This window comes from Engystomops pustulosus, chromosome 5 (assembly GCF_040894005.1).
Source record: "Engystomops pustulosus chromosome 5, aEngPut4.maternal, whole genome shotgun sequence".
In the NCBI taxonomy this organism is placed as follows: domain Eukaryota; kingdom Metazoa; phylum Chordata; class Amphibia; order Anura; family Leptodactylidae; genus Engystomops; species Engystomops pustulosus.
In genome coordinates, this window is record NC_092415.1 from 154,872,090 (window position 1) to 154,890,083 (window position 17,994).

Consider the following 17,994-nt stretch of genomic DNA (forward strand, 5'->3'; position numbering starts at 1 on the left):
ATGTGTTTGAAAACGTCATGTGTGAACACACCATAAAAATGTTGTGCACCACTCGTTTAATACATACTTGCTATTTGAGGGAGCATTCACACGATGCGTTGCGTTTTTGGCGCATTCCAAAGGCTTCAGCCTTGATCACATGTTGAAGTAACATTGCGTTTCCATTGCATTTGCTAAAACGCAGTGTTACTTCAACATGTGAAGCCTTTGGATGCATCAAAAAAGCATAAAAAACGTGTGCATGCTCCCTAAAGGGGTTTTCCTGAGAATTCAAATTAGACCCTATCCCGTGGATATGGCCTAACTTGAATTTGTGGGAAAACCCTTTTAAGCACAGAAAACAGGAGCTGTAACTTTTTCCTTGTATTAATAGATGTCTCTTAACACTATATACACACCTGGGAGTTATACATTTATTAGTGAAAATTTCATACTCCTCCTGGGTTAAAAATACTCCTCAAAAATTGTGAGAGGAGTATTATTACCCTTCTGGAAAAATGTTAGTGCGACCTCTGATTGCAGGGTATTAGCAGTGTCAGCCTATGCAGATGCATAGGCTGACACTTTGCCTTTAAGATGACGTCACAGACGCCATTTTAAAGGCACTGCCTTCAGGCTTCTCTGGGGTGCCGATGAGACCCCAGAGGTGCCATAAAAGCTATCGGTGCCCCCGAAAACGGCGCGGGGGCGCGGATCGTGGGGTAAAGACCCCTGGAAGGCAGGTTAAATGCAGCGGTCGCGTTGACCGTGGCATTTAACGGGTTAACACTCCGACCGCGGGTGTTAGCTGGGGATGTCAGCAGTAGATTCCCGCTGAAATCCCGCGACCCCCGATGCCGGTTCGGCTGCTGTGCAGAGCTGAACCGGCATAGTCTCTGCGCAGTAGCTGTACTGCCCTGAGCGCTATTTGCAGGACTCAGCGTAGTACAGCTACGGCGCAGAGCGCTAAGGGGTTAAGAGAAAGTGTAAGAGCAAGTGCCGTGGTCCTGTGTTGTAATTGTTACCCAGGTTACAGGATCGTGGCGTCTGGTTTCAATACGCTGCCCTCAGCAACGGGCAGTGTAGTATACAGAGCAAAAGAAGCTATAAGCTTTATTGATAGTCTTGGTTCTTATGACACTCCAACATTTTAAAAATCCAATTGTCACAGAGACGAAAAAAAAATTCTGTCTGGGGTTACAATTATAAAATATACAGTTCCCACTTACATACAAATTCAACTTAAGAACAAACCTACAGAACCTATCCTGTACGTAACCCGGGGACTGCCTGTAGGATCAAACATACAATAAGCAATGTGCTGAGCTAGATAAGATCCACTCTTTACACTGCTTGTGGAGATAACTACCTGGGAGCTGTGAAAGATCGAGGATTAAATATACAATGAGCTTAAACCTGGGACACAGCCATGCAAGACAGAATTCAGACACTACTTGTGCCTACAGCCAGTCATAATTAATAAAGTAAAAGGATACTTGTAACCCAAGTGCTTGTGAAACAAAGGCATGTAGACAGAAGTTACAAATAAAGTGCAACATTGTATTTGTATCCACTAATTATGCTCTTACCAGCACATAGAAGCAATCTGCAAAAACGATCCTAGGGCTCGTTCACATGGCCGTCTGCGGGGACGTACATGCGGTCGCAAATTTGCATCCGCATGTACGTCCCCATAGACGGCAATAGCGGCACAGCGGCGATACGGTGCCACACATGTGTGCGGCCGTGCGCCGCTCTTTCCTATGGAGGGAGGACGGGCCTCCTCCTCCTCTCCAGCACACGGCGGTATGCCGGCACGGCGAGCTTGCCGCGTGTGATTGCACCCCTAGGCAGTTGCAGAGATCTTAGTTTTGTAACACTATACCTTCCTGTCCCTTTCTTTGAAAGTAAAAGCATGAACAAATATAGAAGAAAGTAATAAAAGAATATCAAACAAGTTATTAAATAACAGGGATCAATATATGCCTGCAGGAAGACAAGCTTCCTAATCTTGCCCTAGATGTTATATATATGTTTGCAAATTTTATATTTCTTGTGCAAAGACATTTTAATAATAAGAAATAAATGTTATATTTTATCTGCCACAATTTTTCCCAATGTTTCCCTTTCCTTTCTGTAAATACTAAACTACTATTGGTGGAGTACACTGGGCAGAAAGTATTAGTATAAATCCATACTATACTGATGAACCATACTTGGACTAGTAATGCAGAAACTTGTGCAGCCATAGTTAAAGCCCTGGATTTGTATAGTTGGGCTAGCAGCGTAACAGAGGAATTGGTACCTAAAGTACAAGATGCAGATTGCCATGCCAAATGCTAGTAGTAGGATGCAATTTATGTTTTATTATAAACTTGGTTCAGATCACATACTAAAGATTAGAAGGGAGGTTTATCATACGCCAGTGCTCGCGGGCTTAGGCTTCTTGATGTACCTGTCGGGCAACTGTATCAACAGGCAAAACTACCTCAGGTCTAACCTGCCGTAGTTTCGCGGGAAAATTATGTTTTTAAAAAAGTATGCAGCTGCTCCCGCACAAGATATTGTGAGCATTTCAGCGATTCGAAGCCCTAAATTATCATTTTTTTATCCCTAAACTTGTAGTTTCATGGATTGTAAGGCTCCGGAAGGAAGCCCTGAAAGGCTCTTCTGGCAGTGGTGTCAGGGATTTAGGTTTATAGGATTCTTAAAGAATCTGATCTGCTTTGATTGTATCCTACTGCAGGGGCAACAAAGACCACCCATCTCTGGGGCCTCCTTTATCCCAGTGTTAGTGGAGATTCAAGCAGTTAGACCCTCATTCACTAAAAACTACAAAATGGAAAAATTTTGCAGTATACCATACTTTTTAAATGTAATCATTTAAAAAAAAAAGGAAATACGAAGTGTTACACTCAGTTTTTGGATGTTTTGCTTTTACTGGAGATTATTCTTGTCGTTTAATACTTTTCTATTCTTGTTATGTAGCCCTCACCACACAGTGTTCATGGAATTTACTGCAGCCCAGCTGACGGTAACCCCATATTACTGACTGCAGGGTCTGACATGAAAATAAGGTATGTTCTTAGATTTTATTGGATATGTTTACGAATAAAAAAAAATCAAATGCAAATTATTGCTAATTCAAAAAGGAAAATATGTATCCATTCAGTACCTCAATTTGAATTCGCAAAGAAAATAAATTATAAATATAAACAAAAATCCCAGAAAATACCAAGTGAACCATACTGCAATTGATCATTTCAAACTTTGGCCACGATCATTTATAAAACGCATCTTGCACAAGAATTGAGGTGAAGCATATACAGGCAGTCCATGGGATATGTAAAAAAAGGTTCTATAGGTTTGTTCTTGAGTCGAACCAGGTATATTTTGTAAGTTTAATCTAAAGGCAAAATTTTGTTGGTCCCTGTGACAATCAGATTTTTCTCAATTTTGGGTTGCCATGGAAACAAGAATTGACAATAAAGGTTCAATGCAGAAACCTTGATAACCTTTGATTTAAGCTGTTAATTTTGGGCAGCCTGTGACCATAGTAAATTACCAGCATCCAGAGGTCTGTCTGTAAGTCAGGGACTGCCCATAATTGAAAATTCAATATATTATCACATTTATTCAGGTAAATCTTATTTGAAAATTGTGGGCAGTGTAACTTTTCATGCTCATCCGGTACCTGATGCCATGTAATATAGCTCATCAAATTCTTATCCACAAGTACCCACCAACTACCAGATAAATTGTTTAATTTTGATTAAGCCAAAAATAATGGTTTTGCCTTAATCAATAACAAGCCCTAAAAAGGAGCCAAACCCAATTTATGCATCAATAACATGGGACCATTTGGTCGTCTTCAATAATTGATGCCACTTTCCACTCTTTTGCGATATAATTGGCCAAGATTTTTATGTCTGCAGTTAGTAAGGAAATTTGAGTGATAGGAGGGATCCTGTCATTAGATTAGACCCGTTCCTGTAGTTTATAACCCCATAAAACTTGTTTTACAAAAAAAGTGACTGATTATAAAATGAAATGGTAAAATCTACTCTTCTCATTGCAAAAGAAGCAGCCGAGTCATGGGGGTGGTTCATGGATTCTGCCGAGTCATGGAGTTCCTCCTCGCATCTCCCTGTTACCTCCTCCCTTCTCCTCACATCCTCACAGTCATTTTTGACTTTTTCCAATCTCACATTTACACCCATAACAGGTTTCCTCCTTGCAGAGTGAGCCAACACCTCTGCATATGTCCGGAGCCGGGAGGAAACCTATGTAATTTGCGTTCTTAAGAGATTTGACAATATTGTTGCATGACATTTATGTGATGTGATCTTATTGTAGAAAATCCATGTTATAATGTAATTATTGGTATTGCAGCCTCTAGCCGCTGACATACAGGAGATTCCATACTCCCTATGGTGGCACCTAATGTAGATGCTAAAATACTTCTTCATCCTGTAGTTCAGAGATAGATGGACTTATCTATGTTTTATTATTTGCACACCTTTTTTCAGATTTTGGAACCTGGCCTGTCCAAAAAGATCCTATATAATAGCAGGAAGTTCTAATAATCTGCCGCCTGTATCTTATTTCAGCAAGATAATAGAGGGCACTGAAGTTGTACAGGTAAGAGCTCATTTCCATGTAAAATGCAATGATTGCTTTTATTTTGGGCTTCGTACTCTCTTAGAAAATAGCAAATACTCCCATCCTCCATCTATTAGTGTAAAATAATAATTTTAGATAACTATATAGCGACCAGGCTTATATAATTTATTTGGTCCTACTGGATTGACCTTTTAAAACCTAGTGTAAAGTGTATGATTTTAATACTTTTTAGTTTTTTATCTATTTTCCCCTAGCTAGCTTGACAAAGGAGGGATTATTGGAAATTGGGTAGTGTAGGTTTATCACTCCATGTTATTAATGTTTTTAAATCAATTCAATTAAAATTAGATTTTAAAAGAGTGGAGAAATTTTACCCATTTCTCCATATTTGTATCCATTAATTTGTCAGAAAAACACAAGTAATGTGATTTAGGGCAACTTCGCACAGCATTTTTTGAAGAGAAAAAATATCTAGATTTGTGGCAGTTTTTTGAGCTAAAACGAGAGGTGGATTTAAAGAGAATAGAAAATAAATCCCCTTTTGGGGAAGAAACCCTATTTCGTGACACAATGGGGCAGATTTATCAAGTGTCTGAAAGTCAGAATATTTCTAGTTGCCCATGGCAACCAATCACACCTCAGCTTTAAAATATTCATGAGCACTGGTAAACTGAAAGCTGAGGTGTGAATGGTTGCCATGGGCAACTAGAAATATTCTGACTTTCAGACACTTGATAAATCTGCCCCAATGTTGTAGTTTGGTCATCTCATTATCATAAGTTGAAGGGCAGCACCAATATATAAATAAAACAGGAATAAAACTATTCAAGATAGTTTTATTTCACATATGGTTGTATTTCCCTTATATGTTTTGAAAGGAGTATATTTTTTTTTTTTAATAGGAAATCCAAAGTAAGCATACCATGGGGCCCAGTGAGGACGCTCCGCGAAGAGGACCTGAATCACTGCCAGCAGGACACCATGATATTATTACAGACATTGCCACCTTCCAAACCACACAAGGTTTTATAATAACAGCATCTCGAGACGGTATAGTGAAGGTGTGGAAATAATTCTGTCTTAAAAGCGAATTCTCTGAAGGCAACACCGTTGACAGATGGTATCTGCTTCGGCTTCTTATGGTGGTGTAGAGTCAAAGGCCAGACCTGCATGGTTACAGGCCAAATACCATACTAGGCTATTATTATAATGTCATACTGCAGCTTTCATATACATTTCACAAGGCTGGATTGAAAACCTTAAATGACTTTTTTTTTATGGTCTCTTATCTGTTGTGTACACCACCTGTAAATTGATGATACATAGTATTTAAGATCTTTGTTAGTTTATATAGTATTTTAATATCTTGTTTACATGCACCTATCCTAATGTATGGATATTGCACTACTGAACACATACTGATGTTATTACAAAAGCATAATAAATAATAATAATAAAAATAAAAACTACCTGGATGTTTGTTTAATGTAGTTTCAGGCACTTGTATATGATGGTATCTGGTGTAGTTTGGAGATGAATGAAGCATTTACAAATGGCAACAGACCACTGGATACTGCAAGGGTATCAGACTATTCTGAGCCCGCAAGTGTTGCCCACTCTTAATGGTGTATGTGCCATTTAGATGAGGGGTGTTTCAGTTGTGTGACCCTTTAATTTTATAAAAAATTCTAATTTCTTGAACTAATTTAATACAATGACATGACTTGATGATTAAACATCTTGTGACCTTATTTCATATGTCCTGTTGTTCATGAAAGTTGTAATTTTGAGATATGCATTTTGGAATATATTAAGGGGTTGTCCAGGATGGAACTTTTTTTATATGGGCCCCAGGGGGAATCATAACAACAAATACCCTATGCTTCTGTAACTCTGATGTTTCGGTCCAGTGCAGCACCTCCCGTCATTGCCAGTGATATCACATAGATAGGGCATGTTGGCTATAGCCAGCAGTGGAAGCGAGCTCTCAACTCTGTCACACTGCGGCTCTGTTGGAGGCACTGGGCTGGACCTGAGTACTAGAGAAGGGTGAGGATCGGATATTTCTTATTTTTATTCCCATGGGGTCCTTGTGAAAAAGGTTCCTTCTGGATAATAACTAAAAAGCCCAGTGACAAAGTAAGAAATGACACACCTGTAAAGGCAAAGGCGATTAAAGTCAGAAACCGGGTTTCCATCTTGATCACCAAAAAATATAGGCCGTGGTATAATAAAAAAAAGGGTTATTGTTTTGGTGGCCTGGCTAAACTTCTAATATGATTTTACACATCACTAAGAAAATTAACGTATTTTTGATTAAAACCATTATATATACACTGGAGATCAAAATTGGAGAACAATGTATATGCTTGATTTATTTCAGAAATAATGTAATCTCGATTGATCAACATTTGATGGATTTTATGTGAGGGCTACACCATGTCACTAAAACAGTGTTTTGCAAAATAACCAATTTGTATCAACATAAAAACCTTATTTAGCAAAAAATGTGATGATCATAATTATTGAACAGCAATGACTGTAGCACAGAGAAAGAATATAACTAAATTTTCTGAAGGTTACAGCGGTCACCAATCAGTAGGAATTGCACAGGTCTTTACTGGGAATGACTTCAGCACATCTGCAGCCACAGGACATCACAAGTCTCTCACACTGCTCTGCTATGATATTGCTCCACTTTTCTTCCAGTCTCTTCCTCAGTTCTGTGACTGTTGTGGTTGTCACCAAGACATATCCAGTGGTTTTATATTGGGTTTAGATCAGGATTTTGGGCTGCCCATTTCATTTTCCTGTGTGAAAATTCCTGATTGACTGAGTGAAGAACGCAAGAAATTAGCACCAGGTGCCAGATTAATGCCATTTACGATGGACTCACGTTGGCGTTAGTTTTCACAACAGTGGTTTTTCACTGAACCGATTTTGGCTCATGGACACTTACAGATTGGCTTTCTCTTCCTGGCTTCATTGATTTGTCTTTGATTCCTTATTGAACCATTTTTTTCAATGGGCTTTTTCACTTCCGTTTTTTTTTTTCACCAATCCAATGTTGTCAGTAAACACAAAAAGAACAGGTTCTTTGGAAGGCCACCTTCCAAATCCCACAATGTTTTACAGTAACAGCATCCCCAAATGGTATAGCGAAGGTGTGGAAATAATTATGTCTTAAAAGAGAATTCTCAGAAAGCAACACAGTTGACAGAAGGGCTTTCCTTTAGCTTCTCATGGTTGTTTAGAGTCAAACACTTAACTTGCATGGTGGCTTTCACCACTGATCAGTGAAAAAAACTGAAGTGTGAAAAACCCCATTGAAAAGAATGGTTCAGTAAGGCATCAGTGAAAAATAACTGAAGCCAGGAAGCTTCAGTGAAAAATCACTGGTGTTTTCTAATTATGGTCAGTGCTCTTTTTCAATTCTCATTTACATTTTTATTATGTGCTTTAGAATATGTAGATGCCCATATATACTCCAGTTGGCTTATACTAGAGTATAAGTACCTAATTTTAACATAAAAACTGGGAAAACCTATCGACTCGAGTATAAGCTGAGGGTGGGAAATGCATTTGTTACAGCCCCCTGTAGTTTATAGCCTGCCTGCTGTATTATGGAGCCAGCCTGACCCCCTGTAGTATGGAGCCAGTCTGACCCCCTGTAGTATGGAGCCAGCCAGCCATCCCCCTGTAGTATTTAGCCTGCCAGCCATCCCCCTGTAGTATTTAGCCTGCCAGCCATCCCCCTGTAGTATTTAGCTTGCCAGCCCCCCTGCAGTAAAAATAAAATTAGCATAGGACACCCCCTGTAGGTCTTCTTCTTGCTTCGGATGCTCTTCAGGTCATTCGGTCGTCTTTGGCTCCTGTTCGGGTCGTTGGGGTCTCTTCGGGTTTTCACACTCGGCCAGCATACACAATCATGTCCGCCACTTGCCTGCGTAATTGTTTGTGAGTTACCGGCATTGTGAGTGGACCCGATGAGGAGCGGAAGGAACTTAAGAGGCATCGGAAGCAAGAAGAGGACCTATGGGGGCATCGGAAAGGTGAGTACAGTGTTAATTGTTATATAGAATGAAGTAAAAGCAGAGTTTGGGTTTTTCAGCACAAAAGCTCTGGCACCAGTCAATGTAAGAAACATGTGAATCAATTCAAATGGAGGCTCATTTAGATGGGATGACAATGGGTATGTGTTCAAACCCGTGGCATCTAACAGGTTAACAGCAGCAATTGGTGACAGTGATGGCGGCTCGTGGACAACTGCTCACACACTGAGCCCTCTTCATACAACCTGAATGACACTTTGACGTATTAGTATGGGAGGTTTTATCATAGCCCTTCATTACATAATAATAAAGATGACTACAAAACTGGAAATTATGTATAGTATATTTATATATATTTTTGTTATTTAAAAAAAAAAATACAGAAAAAAGGAGAGATAAGGTAAACACAAAAACGCTTTCTCTCCCTGCTTTATATTCCAATATAATTTAAAGGAAATCTATAATAAAAATGAAGCCTGATAAACTGGGACACTTACTCATAGATCCAGGCACCGTGACTGTGATAATCTTCTCATATTTTGTTTTAACCCCTTAACGACCAGGCCCTTTTTGTTTTTTTGCATTTTTCTCTCCCCCGTCTTCATTATTTATTTTTTTTACAATTTTTCAGACCCTTTAGGGTAACCTAGGTTGTCTCTCCCCCACCTTCATTATTTATTTTTTTACAATTTTTCAGACCCCCTAGGGCAGTGATGGCAAACCTTTTAGAGGCTGAGTGCCCAAACTACAACAAAGACTCGCTTATTTATCGCAAAGTGCCAACACAGAAATGTAATTTGTGATATATACTCGCTTCTCTGTTACAGCTTTCATTGATACCAGCACCTGAGGACACCAATAAAGCAGAAAATAGTCCCAGGTAGAGCTGTCACTTTAAAATAGCTCTGTGCACAGCAAGTCCTGGGCTGTCTGGGACTGCAGGAAGATATCTGGAGTCATCTCTGGTGATGTCCCGAGTGCCCACAGAAAGGGCTCCGAGTGCCACCTCTGGCACCAGTGCCATAGGTTAGCCATCACTGCCCTAGGGTAACCTAGGTTGTCTGATTGTCTGCCATACTACAGAATGGCGGTATATGGGGATTTTCCACATCATCATTGTGATAAATGGAGCAAAATGAGACCACCTTGGGCCTTTGTCTGACCCGAGGCTGTCATAGGAACGGATTGCTGCTTCCCAACAACATCACACCATCAGCACTGATCACATATCCTACTGGTGGGTGTTTGCTGCAGTATGTGGGCCCTCTCCAATCACCCTCAACCGCTACATACTTACTACGTCTCATGTCGCTAAGGGGTTATAATTAATAATCCGCACTTGGAGCAGGGAGTTCTCGAGGTGCTGAGGAAGCAGTGGGTGGGGTGAGAGAGTGTAACAGCCTGTAAAGCCGGATCACAGTGGGGCTAGGGTAGCACCTCAGGTTCATTAGCATAATTTTAAAAGTTAGATTTAGAAGGAAGTAGGCAATAGATAACAAATATGAGAAGATTACAGAAGTCATATATGGTAAGGATCCCTGGTTTATCATGATGTATTTTGATGGTAGATTCCCTTTAATTACATTGGTATTCAATACTTCTGAATTAAAGTGTTTTCCAGCCCGAACACATAAATGGCCTACTACTGTATATCTGTAGTAAAGGCTCAAAACTTGCCAGTCAGAAGCTGTTGCTACAGGGTTATTGTAACCAAAATGTATATAGTTAAAACTATTTAGCATATTGAGCACCTATTGATGTCATTCGTCTTCTATGATATATGATGTCCTATGAACAGTCCCTGTAAGTAATGATTAGTTACATTAAGAACAGTATAATCATTGTGTATTTGGTATTATGTGGAAGTATTATTCTAAGCAGCATTTATCTCTTTACATAGGACAATGTGCAATTGATAGTCCTGGATCTTTGAGGTTGGAAGACGCAGATCAATAAACGTATACTTTTTGGTTGTTCGATTGGTACAGATCAATTAGCACGGTTTTGCACCCCCCTCAAACAATAAACACTTCTTCCCATGGTCTCCCATATTAATGAGTAGTATTAAATGCTGTTAACTCCTCACTAATGGACAACTAAATAATTACAGATTTCGACATTCATAAATCAAATAAAGACTGTAAGAACATGTACAATCTGTGGTGCTTTCAGTGCTTCTGGTCACTCAACTCTCGCCTCTCTTACCTGTAAACAGAAGAAGATGAAATGGGGAATTTGTATTAAGAATTTTGTAATTGTTCTACATATCTTCAGTGGTGGTGGACCTATGGCACGGGTACCAGAGGTGACACTCTGAGCCCTTTCTGTGGGCACCCAGGCCTTCAACCCAGCACAGAATTTGCTAGACATGACTCAAGGCATCTTCCTGCGGTCCAAGACAGCCATGGACATGCTATGCTCAGTGCTATTTTAAGGCAACACCTCCTTGGCTGTCAGGACTACACAAGAAGCGATTAAGTGTGGACAAAGATGGATTATCATTGGAGCTCCTGCTCTGGGTCCCCTGATTCTTCCTCTTCAGGGGACCCTGGAAGGAAGCTATAATCCAAATTTCTCTACCTTCTTTCTATTGAATTGGTGTCCTCTGGACGCCAATACGATTGAAACTTGTGATACAGCTGGGATAAATAGGTTACTGCTTAAATTGTCATGTTGGCACTTTGCGACCTAAACGTAGGTTTTAGTTGTAGGTTGGGCACATGGTATTAACCGCAGATGGTTTGTGGTTATTGGCTCTTACACCACATTTACATTCACCACCATTAATCTTAATGAAAAATACAGTAGTATTCAATATGGTGAAAGAAGATGACCTAAAGGGAATCATCACTAGATTTCCACTAATAATTCCAATGACAGGTTCCCATAGCATGATACTAATTCTTGCCCACACTGTTTTGGCAAACAATAAATGCATAGTTCTGATCCCCAGAAAATAATATTATAATAATTCCTTTATATAGTGGATACAGATTACGCTGCGCTACACAGAATTTCCCAAATCAGGCCCCTGTCCCTAATGGGGCTCACAATCTAATCAACCCTACCAGTATGTTTGGGAAGAAACCGGAGGACCCCCACGCAAACACAGAGAGCATACAAACTCTGCAGATGTCGACCTGGGACATGAACCCTGAAGGAGCAGCAAGTCCCAAGGACATGTGTTATTCATGTGAGGCAGTGTGTTTCTCAGCTTATGTCTCCCAGCACCTCTGACTTCATCTTCTCCTCTGCTCGGCTGAAGGGAGAAGAGGATGATGAAGATGCTGCCTTACATGAATAACAAACGCCCTTGGGACCTACTACTCCCTCTGATAAGGTGCCAGCTCGGCTTACAAAATGAATTTTATTGGGATAGAAACTATGCATTTTTTAAACTAAAAGTGTGGGAATTAGTTATTTAGTTATAGCTTCGGCAACCTGTCATTAGGTCCATTAGTGAAAATCTGGCGTCAAGTTCCCTTTAAATGTACTTTATTGGAATTCACTAAATGAATACATACATGCTACTAGAATAGCTTTTTTAGGCTGAAATTACACAACCCTCTCTTAATCCAGAACTCTAATGGCACAGCTATTTGTGCTGAAGAGATTTTCTGGGCAAAAATTTTAAATTGGGCCTTTGCGTAACATGGAATTCACTTTGCCTAATGTATCTCCCCTGTCAGTTCTAAATAGATTCCTGATTACAGATTGTTTGGCTGGACACAATTGGGTACTCACTTGCTCCTACTCTGTGAGATGTCATGTCTATACCTAGTGATAGCAATAAACAAACTGGTAAGGGTGATGCCACACATGGTGTTTTTGGTTCGTTTTTAAGCATGTGTTTTCAGTCCATTTAAAAACACATCTGTTTTAAAAACGCATCTTTTTTACCGTTTACCATGCATTTGGCTGCTTTGAAGCTGTTTATCTATTAACGCATGCGTTTTTAGAGGACTGAAAACGCATGCTTAAAAACGGGTCAGAAACGCCATGTGTGGCATCACCCTAACTCCCCTCTATGTAGAGAAGCTCACAGGGTGGGGGAGGATAGAGAAATCAGCTCCTCCCAAAACACACAATGATGGAAATCTAGCACCAGTATCAATTATTGTAAATCAAGCACACTTACATGCTGGTGTTTGCCCTCTATGGCAGGATCCGCTTTTCTTTAAGCTTCCTCTTCCCTTGTTCTTAAGCATAAAAAAACACTTTCAAAATTATGCAAATTAGTCTTAAGGCTCCATTAAAACATATATTATGGAGTGAAAGATGTTGATGTTTTTTCTCTCAAAAAAAAAAAAAATTATTGATGTTCTGCAAGATTGTTGTGGACTGAAGGTTTCTACTACTAGAAAGTAAATCTGGGAGGAAGTATGGAAAATGGAGTGGTGGTGTTGGAGCTTCAGCTCCATTCAAGACTTTTAGATCTGACAGAAATCTAGATGTGTGCTACAAGGAGGAACAGGATGTACAGATGCACACTACTGGCCCAGAATTATATACTGTGCACACTACTGACCCAGAATTATATACTGCACACACTATGACCCAGAATTATTATGCAGTCTGTGCCAGAATTATGGCGTAGAGTGTACATAAATACAAGTACGAACTGGTTGCACATGTATTTATGAAGTGGCTGCACTATGCATATCCCCAACACTATACCACGCACACCACTATACCACGCAACACTATAAACGCAGGGGCGTTTCAATGCACCATTGCATCGGCCACCATATTTATGTCGGAAGTCAAACATAAATTTGGCGCATTCCCCTTAAACTGAGTGCACCAGAAAAAATGTGTGCACTCAGTTTATGGATTTTGGGTGCATGCATTGTGTGCCAGAATCATGAAGATCGTGCTCCATGCCATGTGCCGTTCAGAGTATCAGCTTAACATTTTCCTTACCAGCAAAAGTAGTCCGACTATCTTCATAATATAACTTGACAGGGTCTATTGTCAGCGGGACCTTCTTAGTAGTGGCAGCAAGCTTTCCCCTGATGTTGTCACTATTATTTTTGAGTATGGCACTTGACTTCTTAGAAGGGGCTGATGCTTTCTTTTTTCCAGTTAATCTATATTGATAATAATAAAGAAACATACGTCATAACATTGAACCCTATGAAGTAACACTTTAGATCGGATAACCCTTAAAAGAACTTTTGTTCACTGGCCACTTACTCTGATTCTACTCTAAATATATATATATATATATATATGAAAAAATAACAAAAAAGGGGAGATTCACATGGGGGTCTTTGTCAACTGGGAATTTTCTCAAGTTAAATTCTATTTACAGAAGTCTATGGTGAGGGCACATGGAAGGTAGCATCAGTTACTGGAATGAGACACACAAAGAGGGGTGCTGCAGCTGTTAGTAAGTGCTCTTTCATAAAATGGGAGTGCTTATCATAGAGGCATGCATACAGAAATGACTACACTGCCCTCTCCACCTATCAGAAGCCAGCAGGACACAGTAAATCACAGGAAGTCCCAAGTTCTGCTGTCCACGCAATTATCATATAGGTGACCCTTAAGGTCATATATTTCACATGTTAAAGTATTGTACTGGTCGCCAAACCTTCTCTCTCATTTGTAATGTCTTACAAACTTGTAGTTAAGAAACAAAATACTCACATAAGTCTTTTCTTTCGGCTATTCTTTAAACTGGAGCATGCATCCTTCAGCTGTGGTGGGGGATACTTGTTTATTGATACTGTGATTATAGCAAATGATCATTTTGTTAGTATGTAATAGGGATATAAAAGAACAACCATTAATGTAGAGCTGTAGTGTAGGTGATCTGGAGTTGAGTAATCTGAGACTACTCACATCTTATTTTTAAAGGAAATCTATCAGTACTGGCAAGACAAAATAGACTGAAAATACTCACCTAGGGGCATATTTATCAGGACCTCTGCGCACCGCCAGTGGCGCAGAGGCCCTGAAATAATCGCAAATGCTAGCTTATTGCTAGCTTTTGCGATTATTTTCCCCAATCCGCCACCTTCATGCCAGTGGGGCGTGAAGGGGGGGAGCGGCTGGCCGAGCGGGGGGCGCGGCCGGACGGGAGTGGGCCGGCGCGTTACTGTCCCAGCGCCTGCGCACTTGCTGCTGCCGGCGACTTTTCATACGTGAAAAGTCGCCGGCTGCATCTTTTTCTACGTCAGGCCCTGCCTGGCGTAGGTTTAACGCTGCGCTGCTGGCAGCCCGATACATCAAGAGGCAGAAGCCTCTTGATGTATCGGGCTGCGAATTTGCAGCGGCAGGGCCATCATACACTGGCGCACGAGCGCCAGCGTATGATAAATATCCCCCCTAGTCTCCTCTTCATCTTGATCCCGCAAGAGGTGTGAATTCATGCTTCTTGCATGATAGATGCTTCCATCTCCCATGTTGGAGAGGGAGGTGACATCATGCAGGAGTCATAATTAATCAGCAGCCCAGAGCTCCGGACATCGTGTCCCTGTGTTTCGGGCTGCTAATTCTAAGTCTCTTTTTTAGGTGATCACAGGGTTTGTGAAGATTAGCGGAGATCACCGCCGGGATCAAGAGGAAGACTAGGAGAGTATTTTCAGTCTATTTTGCCTTAACAGTACTGGTAGAGTTCCTTCAACTTCTGTTGTAAGTAACATCCTAAGCAATACTCACAACAGAGGGCTGCAGAGTATGCCATTGTCAGCATACTGACACATACAAGTTTTTCTCACTATCAGAATAACATTTTCCCATTTTAGGTCAAGTAGGATAATGAGAGAGAGAGAATTTTTTAGGTATTTTTATTACCTTTTGCAAAGTCAAAGGTGTACATACATTTCATTAGTATTTGGGACTAATGACCTTAAATTATATGACTAGGGTCCAATGTTTTGAATATCCTTCCTTAATCTTCTCATAGAAGTTGGTTGGATTTTGGGCCCTTTCCTGAGACATGTAGGCCATCTTGACCTGCTTTTTCAGCTTTGTTAATAACTTTTCAATAGGAATGAGATCAGGGCTTTGTGATGGCCACTCCAAAACATTGATTTTGCTACTCTTGAGCCACTTTGTAACCAGTTTGGCAGTATGTTTCTGGTCATTGCACATTTGGAAGACCCATTTGTGTCCAAGCTTTAACTTCATGTGTGATGTGTGAGATGTAGCTTCATAACATTCTTTCCGCATGATGCCATCTATTTTGTGAAGTTTTCCAGTCTTTTTCTGCAGCAAAACAACCCCAGGACATGATGATGCCACCCCTGTTTTTCACAGCTGGGATGGTGTTCTCAGGCTTTCAAGCTTCTCCTTTTTTTCCTCCAAACATAATGATGGTCATTATGACCAAACAGTTCAATTTTAGTTTTCTCAGACCACAGGACGTCTCTGAAAATTGAGGTCTTTGTTCCTGTGTGCATTTGCAAACATGAATTTTATGTTTTTGTGTCTTCTGGAGTAATGGCATCTTCCTGGCCTTTGAGCCCATGTCAATACAGTACTCATTTCACTGTGGATAATGACACACTCTTACCAGCTTCAGCCAGTGTATAATGTCTATACAGTCCCATCTTGTTTGTACCTCCATATAATTATTTATACAGATGAACAAGGCACTTTCATGTTTCTAGAAATTGTTCCCAAAGATGAACAAGACTTGTCCATGTCCACAATTCTCTTTCTGATAATTTGGCTGATTCTTTAGACTTTCCCATGATGTTACACAAAGAAACAGAATATTTCAGATGTTCCTTCAAAAATATCCACAGGTGCCTTTAATTAACTGATATATTGCCAATAGAATCTTCCAAAGACATCAACATATAGAACGTGCCAATTTTTTTAACAGCATAGTAATATCAGTGTATGTAAACTTTTAACTTTGCAGAAAGTCATAAAATGCTTTTAAAAATGCTTTCTTTCTCATTTTTCTGGCATTTGGCAAATATAAATATAGGTGTTATTATTCAGGGGATGTCTTATGTTTAGGGACACAGGGTATTAAAATGTTCATAAACTGTTGTTCAACAATATGTAGTGAGGACAGGAGAAGATAGAAGTGGCAATAAAGCATTTCTACCTTCTGTTGTCTTTAACTGGAGTAGGGTAAACTGTAGCGATGCCGAAAAAACATCACTGCATCAAATCGTTGGTTTAATTAAGACACCTTTGTCAATGGCTTTCCTGGCTCATGGCACAGGTGTCAATCTCAGGCACTTAAATGTACCCATAAACAACAGAATAATCTAGAGACTAAAGTGGCACTATCCAAATAACCAGGACTCTGTACTCACACAAATCTCCAGTACCAAAACAGAACATTAGAGATTAGATCAGTTTTTATATATATTTGGGGGCATTAATACTCTTTCAAGGACTTATAAGATTAAAAAAATATGGCTAAAAAGTGTGTAAACAGAGACTAGGTGTTTAACTTGATAGAAATTTGACAGAATAACAAATTAATAATAATTCTAATAATAATAGTTTACCGTATATACTAGAGTATAAAAGGTGCCGGAAAACGCAAACTCGGCTAATACTCGAGTAAAAAAAAATTAAAGTCAAAACTGCGGCAGCTCACATCATAGTCTGTGCCGGCCGACATGCATGGACCTGCCAACAGAAGAGGAGAAGACCTGCAGGGGGCGCCGGAAAAGTGAGTTTTGGATGGCTGTATACGGGGGCAGATCTTGGATGGCTGTATACAAGGGCAGATGCTGGATGGCTGTATATGATATATGGGGGAACATACTGGGCGGCTGCACGTGGGGGGCAGATGCTGGGTGGCTGTATACAGGGGGCAGACTGGATGGCTATTTCCTGGGGGACAGGGGGCTGGCTATATACTAGGAGCTTGTTGGTTGAGGACATGGCCTGGCTATATACTGGGGGGGGGGGCACTGGCTGGCTATATACTGGGGGCATGGACTGGCTTTATACATAAGGGCACTGGCTGGCTATATACTGGGAGGCATTGGCTGGCACCAGGGTATTTCCCACCTTAGGCTTATACTTGAGTCAATAGGTTTTCCCAGTTACCTCGGCTTATATTCAGGTCAGCTTATACTCGAGTATATACGGTGATGCAATTCACATTGAAAACTGTAAAAACAAAGCCCATCAAAAATAGCACATCTGCATCTTTCTGCCAATTTGTTTCCAACTTTCCCGTATATGGCACAGAATATTAAATGAAGCCACAAGGTAGTACAATTTGTCCCAAAGATAATTAAAAACTCCATAACTAGAAACAAGTTAAAGGGGTTGTCCAACTATTTTAAAAACTCCTTCGCCGTGGTGCATTGGAGCCATGCCCCTGTTTGTTTACAGGGGCACGGCACCTCCGCAC

The 17,994-nt window shown here is 40.3% G+C and overlaps 2 protein-coding genes across 4 annotated transcripts in view; one reads left to right on the top strand and one right to left on the bottom strand.

Annotated features, from left to right (window-relative positions):
- PIK3R4 (phosphoinositide-3-kinase regulatory subunit 4) overlaps positions 1–6,292 on the top strand; it is a 32,990-nt gene extending 26,698 nt beyond the window's left edge. Inside the window, exons 19-21 of one of the 3 annotated variants that reach the window (XM_072153490.1) lie at positions 2,968–3,056; positions 4,509–4,620; positions 5,505–6,291. In XM_072153490.1, coding sequence (XP_072009591.1) covers positions 2,968–3,056; positions 4,509–4,620; positions 5,505–5,675 — 372 coding nt within the window. In that variant the 3' untranslated portion in view covers positions 5,676–6,291. Of the gene's footprint in view, positions 1–2,967; positions 3,057–4,508; positions 4,621–5,504 lie in introns of all 3 variants that reach the window. The other 2 variants (XM_072153492.1, XM_072153491.1) reach the window with 2 other exon arrangements.
- A 2,813-nt stretch (positions 6,293–9,105) lies between these two features.
- The window catches only part of LOC140133380 (collagen alpha-6(VI) chain-like), an 80,597-nt gene continuing 71,708 nt past the window's right edge, over positions 9,106–17,994 (bottom strand). Inside the window, exons 37-40 of the mRNA XM_072153493.1 lie at positions 14,307–14,385; positions 13,578–13,744; positions 12,793–12,853; positions 9,106–10,859 (exon numbers count right to left, since the gene is read on the bottom strand). Of these exons, the coding sequence (XP_072009594.1) occupies positions 12,810–12,853; positions 13,578–13,744; positions 14,307–14,385 (290 nt within the window). The 3' untranslated portion in view covers positions 9,106–10,859; positions 12,793–12,809. The remainder of the gene's footprint in view (positions 10,860–12,792; positions 12,854–13,577; positions 13,745–14,306; positions 14,386–17,994) is intronic.